The sequence below is a fragment of the Punica granatum genome, chromosome 3 (genome assembly GCF_007655135.1).
Source record: "Punica granatum isolate Tunisia-2019 chromosome 3, ASM765513v2, whole genome shotgun sequence".
Taxonomy (NCBI): domain Eukaryota; kingdom Viridiplantae; phylum Streptophyta; class Magnoliopsida; order Myrtales; family Lythraceae; genus Punica; species Punica granatum.
In genome coordinates this window covers 9,592,817-9,605,187 of record NC_045129.1, presented here as the reverse complement: position 1 = coordinate 9,605,187, position 12,371 = coordinate 9,592,817, and the positions used below count along the sequence as shown (strand labels likewise).

General features: G+C 37.2%; 1 protein-coding gene and 1 long non-coding RNA gene across 2 annotated transcripts; both read left to right on the top strand.

The window, feature by feature from the left end:
* The first annotated feature begins 3,694 nt into the window (after positions 1-3,694).
* On the top strand, positions 3,695-6,689 carry LOC116198552 (probable indole-3-acetic acid-amido synthetase GH3.1). The gene is made up of 3 exons (XM_031528722.1): positions 3,695-4,116; positions 4,303-4,404; positions 4,901-6,689. The coding sequence occupies exons 1-3, from the start codon at positions 3,797-3,799 to the stop codon at positions 6,282-6,284; spliced, it is 1,806 nt and encodes a 601-aa protein (XP_031384582.1). The 5' UTR covers positions 3,695-3,796; the 3' UTR covers positions 6,285-6,689.
* A 3,211-nt stretch (positions 6,690-9,900) lies between these two features.
* On the top strand, positions 9,901-11,052 carry LOC116198500. The gene is made up of 2 exons (XR_004155329.1): positions 9,901-10,086; positions 10,367-11,052. It is a non-coding gene; the product is annotated as an uncharacterized LOC116198500 (long non-coding RNA).
* The last annotated feature ends 1,319 nt before the right edge of the window (positions 11,053-12,371 follow it).

The window sequence follows — 12,371 nt, the reverse complement described above, 5'->3', positions numbered from 1 at the left end:
TCGTCCTAGCTTTTGTTCTTGATCCAGTGAATTATGAGGCCACAAATGTCAACCCCTATAAGACCATCATCCCATTAAGCTAATATGGGAATCATCCCATTGGAAAAATGCTTAAAGTTAACCAATTGCATCATGGGAATCAAATCACGATGACTATCGACTAAGCTAATATACTGATATGTCTTCTCTCTCCTCATTGGATTAATTCTACAATAATTTCTTTACTGTAATTGATTTTTGGTCAGAATATTATTATTTTAATTACAAAATATTCACTGCATGCCCTGAAAAAGGACGAAGAAATAGGGCGTTTGGAAGGAGCACCTAATAAATGAGAACTACATGACCTACAATCTCATTGTTTCAGATGGAGAGCGAACATGCATGATGCAACTACACAGAGCTATTTCTGGTGATGACATGGCCAGGAAGCATCAACGAGTTTTTTTCAATTAAGAACGATTATAACTTTACTTGAGTGATTAACACTCATTCTCTTATTTCTTGTAATTTAATTTATACTTTCTCATATATAACGTGATCAAGTAGGATCATCGAATTACTTTTTCCCTACTTTAGAACAGTGCGTACTACTGCGTGGGCCCTTGAATGAAAATGTGAAGGTGGGTTGTATGTAACTTACAAGAGTATAGCTGGGATGCATGCAACTTGCAAGAATGAATCATCCTCAGAAAAGGAAACTGTGTGGTGAAAGAAGAAACATTTAGGATTGAGAAAAAGTCTCTGTTTTTACTCTAACGGTGATCACACTTGCTATAATTGGCGCAACATTGGAATCGTGCTGTTAGTATCGACGCATTTTTGGCACAAATGATGTAGATATATGTTGATGGGTATCAACTTTTCAAGTTAAACCATACACCACTGAACTACAAATTGTAACAACAACAATTCTTTTTTATCATATGTTTCCAACCTTTTATTACTCTACTCTTTCCCCTTTTACATGTAGATTTAGATCTAGATATGATGGATATGCGATTCAAAATTGTTGTGTTTCAAGTTCTCACAGCATGTTGCTGTGCTTGATCAAGGAATAATCGGTTCAATTGGATTAAATTTTCAGTATTAATTTTCTTCTTCCAAAAAGCAAAAATAAAGATAGAAAATTTATTAGCGCCAAGTGTCAAACATCATATAATTTTTGGTATGAGAACTTAGCATCCTAGTACTCATATTTAGTATATATCCGCACGCATTCATATAATAATCAAGAGATTTTAGGTTTAATATTCGTTATAGAACTATTCGTTTTTTTTATTAGTTATTATTTCTATTTCATTATATTAGACTCATGGACATCCCTATGTAATAAATGAATGAATAAATAAATAAATAAATTAGTTTTGTTTGGTTTTAGAGTTGGATAGGTACTCAACTTTACTCTATTTGTAAAATAAGAAAAGTAAAAAAAAAAGTAATCCTTACAAATGCTGATAAATGTATGGACGTATGACTATATATATATATATATATATATATATATTTTGTGAAAGTAGATGACATATTTATTTAATTATAAAAATTCAAAAGAAAAATATGAGTAATAAATTATTATTAAATGAGAGAAAAAGATAATAAAAAACGTAATGATTATAATGTTGAATTTAAGGAAGAATATAATTGAATTGGGTACAGGAAAAATAAATGCAAATTAAGTTGCGCAATGATCGATCTTGCGATTTTCTTTCTCTCACTCTCTCTTTTTCCCCCTCGACAACCTTAAACAAATAATGTGGCTCCAACAATATCTTCCCTCCCTCTATGAGCGTAAACATATTTAATTTAATTTGCTCCTCTTGAAGCTACGTACGAGTTGAATTAATCGTCCTTAGGATTCTTTGTCGATGCGAACTTTTTCTATTAAAAGTATTGCGGTTGTATGATAGATAATTTTTAAATCTCCAATTGATCGACCCATTAAATAAAACACTGAAAAAATTAATGAAATATCCAAACGTAGTTTTATCTCGATCATACCCCAATGGTGAGGAAAACAATGTGGCAACATTCCAAAGGCAGACAAATCGATCATCACATGACGTGAAAACAACTATAAAAGAGCTTTCACCTAATCTTATCATTAAATAATTGTTACTGTAAACCTTGACATTCAGAACAAGTACAAAACAGAAATTCTACCCAAATGAAAATTCGACATTAATTAAATTGTCATATTTCCACGTGATGACTCATACTCCAAACCTACATATACATACACACATATTTATACATTCAATAGAATATTTAATTTTAATTCTCCCCTCATATATTTAATCGTACTCTCCCCCCATGATAACCCTAATATTTTTACTTAAGAAAATGAAGCCTAGTTATAATATTCTCAATCATCATGTATAGATAACATTATCAAATAATGCAAATCTATTAATCAATCAGTATATGTTAATCTTAGCTATTACATATCCTATTTAGCCTAAGATAGCGACTAGTATAGCGTGACTAAAATAATGGCCCTTAGATTGGCACTACTCTGGGGTTAGAAAAGGTTGCAGTGCGCAAATTAGTTAGGAGGGAACCATCAGAAAATGACAGCGTAACGGGTCGAGCCGAGATTAACAGATGATTAATGAGAGCAATGATTGAGAACTAGCTAGTATAGGAGGAGGCTGGCTAGTTGTTTTTGCCTCAAAATACAGAGCCCTATCTACGATATTCCCTTCATAGATGAGAATACGATACGGAAATCAAATAAAATATATATGTGCTAATAATATGCCGTTAGACTAATTAATCTACCCTAATTTGGAAGGGCACTTTTATATAGAATATATATAGACATAGATTGATTTTTTTTTCTTTTTCCAATTCAACATGAAGCAAAGGAAAAGAGAAAAAGAGTTATCGGGTTTCTAAGGTCTCTAGCTAAGTTGCAACTATAGTAGTAACCACAATGTATATTACTGTTGGTAAATTGCATTTTATACCAGCATATTTTATTTGTAGTGCACGCGAGTTTGAAATGCACTGAAATTATCCAACTGAGGATTTCTTTTCCGACGTACACCTTACTATTTAAGAGTTTAATGTGCCTCGACTATCAATTTGAATTGAATTGGGCCATTAAATGGTAAAATTCTCGAAATTATGAATTTTTTTCTATTTACAAGAATCAAATTCAAAATCTTATTCAAGTATCCAATCGAACAAGAACTAGTCTTACCTAATAAATTGGGGATATCGTGACCCCAATGATAAAAAATAACAAATTAAAACTTGTGCTGAGAAAAGGGCAAAAAAAGAAATAGTAACAATGATGAATGACGCTTAGCGTGGTTATAGCATTTCGTTTGGCCGTCTCGGTTTATACCCACTCCTTCGCTGCCGGCTCATATCGCTGTCGGAAGCGCAACGGACTCCCCTAGCCAAACAAGACCATAGCTGATCTGGCAGACACGTGGGCCCCACATGTCTCTCCAGCCCTACTTCTTGGGGCCCACGTGTCGGTCCTCGGCAGACATCTTCTGAGACGACAAAATATTTCCCATGTCCCCTACGACCAGCAAAACCATTCACCCAAACGTCCTTCCAAGGACTACCATTGGTCCGGTCCAGATGACGTGGCTGCTGACGTGGCAGCATCCTCACTGGGCCCCCCTCTTCCCCTTTTGCCACTATAAATCTGCAAGAGCGCGGGTGTGCTCTCATCACAACTGAAGCTCAACACTAAGAGCGCGCACACGCAGTTCCCTCTTCCTCAATCTCCCTGTCTTCGATCCATCAATTTGCTCTTTGTGATTTGGTATTACTTAACATGGCGGTTGAATCGACTCTGTCATCCCCGTTGGGCCCACCCGCTTGCGAGAAGGATGTAATGGCTCTCCAATTCATCGAAGAGATGACCAGGAACGTGGATGCAGTGCAAGAGAGGGTCCTTGCAGAGATACTTAGCAGGAACTCGGATACCGAGTACCTGAGGCGGTTCAGGCTCAAGGGGGCCACGGACCGCGACACGTTCAAGGCCTTCGTCCCAGTGGTCACTTACGAGGATCTCCAGCCCGATATCCAACGCATAGCCAACGGGGATCGCTCGAACATCTTCTCGTCCCACCCCATCTCTGAGTTTCTCACGAGGTAGTTTTAACCTTTCCAGTATTTTCGAGATATCAATATATATATGTATAGATATATGGTTTCAGCATCCTCGCATTCCATAGTTTTTATTTTCTTATAATGCAAAAATAACATTTTCCATGGGCATAAAAAGAGTTAATGAATGTTTAAATTTTAATCAATTTGGAGATCTCTCTGTGGGTGTAGTTCTGGGACTTCGGCTGGGGAGAGAAAGTTGATGCCTACAATTCATGAAGAGTTGGACCGTCGCCAGCAATTGTACACCCTCCTCATGCCCGTCATGAACCTGTGAGTTCTTTTATTATTTACATTTGCTTCTTAAATTTTTTTTTTTTGGTTGAATTTCTCTTTTGTAATCTTTTAATAATTAAATAATGTTTTTCCTTCTTTTCTCATACTTATCAAAATGAGCTTTCTCTTTTACAAACTTACCTTTGCGTAGAGTTAGAAGTTATCACAATGGATCAAGTATTTTAATTCGAAAACAGCTTATCGTAATTGTTAAATGACATGTGTCTTATTATATGTCAGTATTGATTACGATATCACTTTTTTCGGTAGAATTACGGTATCACTTTAGAAAACCCTTTTTTAAAATAATTTTTAGCTTACTTGACCAAATTAAACTTAAGTATGCACTCATTTTATGCATGATATTAATCGGATATTTTCGGAGTCTTTCAATTCTTGCTGATTGAATAAGATATAGACCACAATTATCTACTACTGATTTTGTACTACTTTGAATTCTATATCTGATATATTTGAAAATTCCTTATGACAGGTACGTTCCTGGCTTAGACAAAGGCAAGGGGCTCTATTTCTTGTTTGTGAAGGCAGAGATGAAAACGCCGGGAGGTCTTGTGGCTCGTCCCGTGCTCACTAGCTACTACAAGAGCGACCACTTCAAGACCCGTCCCTACGACCCCTACAATGTCTACACCAGCCCGAACGAGGCCATTCTATGCGCTGACTCCTTCCAGAGCATGTACACCCAAATGTTGTGTGGCTTGATCATGCGGGAAGAAGTCCTTCGAGTCGGCGCCGTGTTTGCCTCGGGCCTTCTCAGGGCTATAAGGTTCCTCCAACTCAACTGGCAGGAGCTGGCCCACGACATCTCGACCGGTGCCCTGAACGTTAAAGTCACTGACCCTTCGATCAGGGAGTGCATGTCCAAGATCCTTAAACCGAATCCCGAGTTGGCGAATTTCATCATGAAGGAATGTTTGAAGGACGATTGGGAAGGGATCATCACAAGGATTTGGCCCAACAGCAAGTACTTGGATGTGATTGTGACTGGCGCTATGGCTCAATACATTCCCACACTTGATTACTACAGTGGCGGGTTGCCATTAGCTTGCACCATGTATGCATCGTCAGAGTGCTACTTTGGCCTTAACCTAAAGCCGATGTCCAAACCCTCGGAAGTTTCATACACCATCATGCCAAACATGGCATACTTCGAGTTCATGCCTCATGACCCTTCAACACCACTGCCTTCACGTGATTCGCCTCCTCGCCTAGTAGACCTCGCCGACGTAGAACTTGGAAAGGAGTACGAGCTTGTCATAACAACCTATTCCGGATTGTGCCGGTACAGGGTTGGGGATATCCTAAGGGTCTCCGGCTTCCACAACGCTGCCCCGCAATTTAACTTTGTCAGGAGGAAGAATGTCCTCCTCAGCATCGACTCAGACAAGACTGATGAGGCCGAGCTTCAAAAGGCCATTGACAATGCCTCAGGGTTCCTCCACGATTTCAACACAAGCATCGTGGAGTACACAAGCTTCGCGGACACAAAGACAATCCCAGGGCACTACGTGATTTACTGGGAACTTTTGGTCAAAGACCCGAAAAATGCACCGTCACCCGACGTCCTAAACCAGTGTTGTCTCACCATGGAGGAAGCACTGAACTCAGTGTATAGACAAGGCCGGGTGGCAGATAATTCGATCGGACCGCTAGAGATCAGGGTGGTGAAGAATGGCACGTTCGAGGAGCTCATGGACTATGCCATCTCCAGGGGTGCTTCCATCAATCAGTATAAGGTGCCGAGGTGCGTGAATTTCACCCCTATCGTGGAACTTCTCGACTCGAGATTGGTCTCTGCCCATTTCAGTCCGTCCTTGCCACACTGGATCCCAGAGGGACGCAAAACACTGAGCTAGCTAATGCCCAGCTAGCTCCAAACACATATGTGCAGGTCGACGTGAAGCTATATACCATTTGGACCAACCCAACATGATCAACTACGAAGTTCCACGTCGATTTGATAATTGTAGGGTCCATCTATATGGTACACTGTTATTATTTCCAAGGGCATGACAATGGCCAATGACTACGCACATGATCGATGCTTTGGCTACCAACCAGAAAAGGCGTTGCATGGAAGATGAGTCCACTGGATGTCGAGCTTTCCTCTCGTCTTTACCTTAGTCTTTGGTCGATTTATAGCTTTTAAAAGTGTCTTTCTTTTAGGTTCCTTTTGACATTTCAAGTGTGTTTGTTGGTGTAATAAGTTCAAATAATCCATTAATTCTTCTAGTGTTAATTGCATATCGGTCGTTGTCGTTCGTCTGTTTGTCTTTATTTCCTCAAGCTTCCTAAAGTTGAAGAAAAGAAGATTTCAAACGTGGCACCTGCTACCTCTACTTGATGATGGCAAAAATATGTAAATATCACTTACAGGACTTTGTTTCGGATGGTTCGGGGTCTGTTAATAGATCTCATATTAGAGTCTTTATGAATAGAAAATCTAAAATTACTAGAGTTTTAGCGCTCGTGAACCGACATGATTTGAATCTGAATTAGTCAAGGTTGATTTCAAATACTAGGTAGTAAACACTAAAAATAAATATGTAAATATCTAGACTCGGTAAGGGCAGAGTTGGAAATCCGACTTGTTGAATTGTTTCGCAGTAGGCCTTTTGTGCATGGAATTATGTTCACGTGCTAGATATGCTTTTGTCAACCAGGGTTTTCATTTTCTTTATATTTATAGGGTTTTAATAGATTTTTTTAGATCTATAACTTGGGGTTTTTTTGAAGGGGGTACTACACTACATATATTTTGGAAGGATATCATGAGGTTTCTAGTGGGTGGATCATATTAACAAAGCTTTTTTAACAGCTTTTTTAATTTTTATATGATCAATTAGTAATTAGCTATATATTTATATCTATTTATTATAGGTGGGTTCAAAAGGAAAACAATTTTAAACTCAAAAAAAATAATCTGCAATTGGCATATTCATTTAGCAACGATGCTCGTACATATATAGGGCAGGTGAAATGCGGACAACTTTTACATAATATATGTATGTGTATATACATATAGGTCCTCGACTAGCTCTCACTCAATCCTTTAAAATTAACAAAGATGTATTACCCAAATTTTTTTTTACCAAAGATGAGATTAACTTGCCCTTTTTTTTCTGGATAAGTTTTATTTTTCCTAACTTGCCCTAATTTATTGGCTTAAGTAATTTCTGGTTTTTTATTTCCAGGTGGGATTTTAAATCTTTTCTCTGCTTTAAGGGTATAAAGTAATTGCAAATTTAGGAACTTTTTTTGGGTGAAAGTAAATTTATGAACTTCAACTGTAGCAAAAGTATAACTTCCGGAGCTTTTGTAGAGATAGAAAAAACATAGAATTAGAGGTACGGTGCCGACACCCATCTTTTTAATCCTTATAAATGTTATACATTTTGGACAAAAAGCGATACATATATATTGTGAAAATTAGACAATTATTGAGCATAAGAATTTGTTATGGACAACATATGTGTCTCATCCACTGATAGAAGAGATATAACTGCACTATCGGAAAAAATCTCAACTGCAAAGGAGTCATCCGGCAGATGAACTAGGCTAGAATATAAAAGAGTAATTGTTTGAGAATAATGCGATAACTTTGACTTTGATGAAGAGAAGACAAAAGTGTTTGAGAATAACCATCAAAAGCAAATATATAAATTCATAAATCTGTGTGCGCTTATGCTTCGTTCATCTAATGAGATTCATGTTTTTCCTTCCTGAGAATGTCAAGCTATAGTTTTTTTTTTCGGTTACAAGAAAAGGTTGATCGGGCTAATATAATGAAATAAAAAATTTAATGAAACCCAAAAGAAAAAGACATGGTAATCTCAGAAAATATCGAACTTGCAATATCTTGATCGTCAGTCAAGAAAGAGCGCTACAACACTATACTTGCTTTGATAAGGTATAGTTTACTAATTCCCATGGAAAATCCAAAGAAATAAACAATAAAAATCTTTGCACCGAAATAGAAACACAGAATCTTTGAATGAGCCATGTGGAATGCATTTTGCGTCATCAATGGTATGAACACCAACCAGGCGGAGTCATCTTTAGAAGCATCAATGAAGAAGCTCTTTCTCGAGATATATGTGATATGCATGTGTATCAAAGTGAACTCATTTATTGAGAAAAGAGACTTAGCACGGTATCATATATCGTCATATGAGAATTAAAGGTTTGATATTCGATTTTTGCTAATAGTTGACTACCTGTATCGCTTTATATAGATTTATATTTTTCATACTAGCTTGTTGGTTTCTCTTGTAATTAAAAAAAAACTCATTTATCAACTTATATAAAACTATTAAAATAGTTTTAAAAAATTACTAGTGTATTATACCCATCATCCACTATAATGACGTTTCTATATGGCGTTCCACTAATGAATTTTGCATCAATAATGGAAACCATAGGGCCTAGATTATACAAGTACAATCCTCTAATATGATACTATACTAATGATCACGAGGTTCTAGACTCATGAGCTTCTCTATGTAACATAAAAAAGACTAACACGCACCGGATATAATTCATCCAAATTACTTGTTCTATGAGCCATATAAATACGAGATTAATTGAGTCGAAATCCGCTGGAAACTTGGTTCGGAGAAGGACAAGAATGATATTCGTCTTTTTATTAGATCGCATGGAATCTTCGGGGCGACAAAGTTTCCTGTGCAACATTCACCCAAAAATATATATATTAAAATGTTGCTTGGGCGACGTTTTTAATGATTATGATTATAATCATAAAAGCAGCAAAAGTTCAAATATCGACATTTAATTACTATTTTTCATAAATTGATCATATGCTTTCGAGTTCCAAAAAACGGCAGAGAAAGACAATCTGCCTAAATCTTTATCAAAAGGAGAAGATTTAGAAAAAGAAAAAGGCAATTTATGTAGCCCATGTTAAAGCTCTTTAAACCATCGTTAGCAATCTACAAAAAAAAAAAGGCATCATTAGCAAAAATGAAGGAAAAGAAGAAAGAAGGGTCCATTTGGAGCAAAAAAGACATACATTACTCTCCTTTTCCTAAATACAACAAAAAACGAAAATTATTAGCAATTTAAACAAGTGTTTTCAAAATTGTCTTGTATATATTAACCACTTTTAACTTTTTTTAATTTTTCGTGTGAACATATTTTTAATAAAAATAATTTTAAAAACATAAAATGGAGAAAACTGAAAAGAAAAATATATATAAATGGAGATGTTCGAAGATGAGCTAGGTTTGGTGATGGAAGGTAGGGGTGTGCATGGGTATAGGGTAGATCCGAAACCGGTTAGATCCTACATTAACGGATAGGTTCCGGGTAATTCCAATTAGAAACATGGTAGGGTCTGGGTAGGAAAATTGAGAACCGGTAAATTTCAATTCTGGTTTCGATTTCTACCTACAGGGTACTCAGAATCAGAACCGGAATCGGAATTCGGAACCGGATGATATTAAAAAAAAAACAGAGAGAGTAAAGTTCAACTCCCTGTTGCCGTGTCTGACTGAGACTTCCAAATCCCTAATCTGCCCGCCTAGTCCCCTCAGTCTCCGACTCTCCGTCTCCGTCTCTCCTTCAAGCTCCCTAAAGTACCTCTCTTCCTCTTCTCCAAAACCCTAGCAGTCAGCGATCGCTTCCTCTGGCCATCTTCTGGTATGAATCCATCCTCGGCGGCATCGGCGTGCTCAATTTTAATTTCTAAGATTTATTCTATGTTTTATGTTATAGATAGATTGAGTTGAGAGAGAGCTGGGCATGGTGATGATGAACTTTAATCACTTGATAGGCTGATACTCTGATGATTCAATAACCTCCTACTCATACTGAATGTCTTTTGAAGCTCTTTCACTTTTTCTCAAACTCTTTATCTTGGGTTCAGATCAAATTTTGATTTTTCTCCGTATATATGATTGTTTCTGAATCCGTTGAACAGAGAGTACTGGAGCCATCCAAGATGCATTGAAAACGATCAATCTTTGTGACTAGCATGGATGTTTTGATCGGTGCCATTGATGGTGTTCCTTCAACTGAATTTGAGTGTGTTTTGATTTGAGCTTGTCAATGGGGGGATTCTTCTTCTGAATGGTTCGGAGGTTCTTTAATTTTTATCGGATCTGCTGCGAGAGAAGGACAACACAACGATGATGATAAAACCATCATACTTTCATGTGTATTGAGGACCACCGATGATTGTTTTTCAAGCACTTTTGAGCTGCTCTTCCATCTCTTTATGGGCTCGGTTTATTCCCTTTCTGTTGTCAATTGTTTTCTGTCTTTTATTGCCACCAATCCTGAAGGTTGATTCCCTGTCTGCTATCAATGGTCTTTTGCTTTGCAGACACTTTTCAGCTACTCTCTCTCTTTGGCTTGTCCTATTTTTTGTTGTCAAATATTTTGTTTTTAATTGCAGCAAGTCCTGAGGTTAATGTCAATGTGCTTTTCAGCTCTTTGGAGCTGCTCTTCCCTCTCATTTCCAAGGTCGGACTATTTTAATATTTTATTGCAAATGTCTGTCATGGAAACCAGTTCCGAGGTTAATGCCAGTTGTAATTGTAATACCATCAAAACTGAGATCCCTTGTCTCATGTGACGATGATAAACATTTGCTGCTTTAGATCAGTTCCCTTCTCTGTTCTCCTCTGTCTTCTCCCACACGAGGAATTGTCGATAGGTAAATGATACACATCTTTTCATTAGAATGGTTAGTTAATGTTGTTAAACAAACAACAATGTCTCTCGTCGTAGTTGGAAATTTGTTTACCTTAGATAGTAAAAAGATAGCCAAATCTCTCATGAGAGATAGATGGGGTAATAGTTTAGGACAGAGTCAGAAGGCATTATCGGGCTGCAATCTTCTTACTGATTTGCCGTGATTACTGATTATGGATGAGATATTTTCGGTTTTATTTAGCTAGGTAAAAAAATTTACAGGTTCCAACAGAGTACTCGGAACCTGTATTATAATACAGGTTCCGGGTAGGTTCCGGTTCCATGATTCAACATGGTAGGGTTCAGTTCCAAAATCTTGGAACCTGTTCCTTATAGGGTAGGGTCCGGGTATCGTGAAAAAAACATGATACTCGGAACTGATCACCCCTAATGGAAGGCCCTCGTCCGTCAATATTGGGATTTGGTAATTTGTCTCAATAACTAGAGGGAGAAAAAATTTCAGTGGTACTGGTCACCACCGCTTAAGTATATTGCGATGTCCTCAATGTCGTGTATCCACTGGCCCCTTCTTACCTCCTCTGTTATTATGTATTTTCTTTTTCCTTCGTTATGATTTTATTTTCTGATATTTTTAAATTTTTTTAAAGAAATTAATGCAAAAACCAATGGAAAACGGAAAACTTAATGGAAGGACAAAAAAACTCAATGAAAAATACACAATTTGCTATAAATAAAATAATTATAAAAGCAAATACTTTAATTTTTACCAATTTGTACTTTTTGTTATTATTAGATTACAGAGTAGGAAAAGTATAGGTCTTTTATATATTACCCAAAAAAGAAAAGTGAAAACTCAATGGGCCCCATGTGATACAAATTCGAATGTATGCTGTGAACTCCATGGGCCCGCGGGAGGCCCATTAAAAAGCCCAATTGGTTGACTGGCTTGTAAGAGGCCAGGGCCAACTTAATTAGCGGCCTAATTCAAGTTCTGCTATGGAATTGGAGCTCTCGTGCGTTGCTCCCATTCTCCTGCAGCCTCTTAGCTCTTAGCTCCGTGCCTCCGACAACATTCAAAGGTGTTACTTACTAGGCAAATGATGAACCAAAAATCGAACAGAAATACATCGACTTTTGTATGTCTCCTTGCGGGGTAATGCTCAATCTAGTGGGTACTGTGTATTGGCACAAATGAATTGAGGGAGCATACGTCGAAAATATGGGTATTTTGGATGCTACCTTAAAAAATATCATATGCTTCGAATACA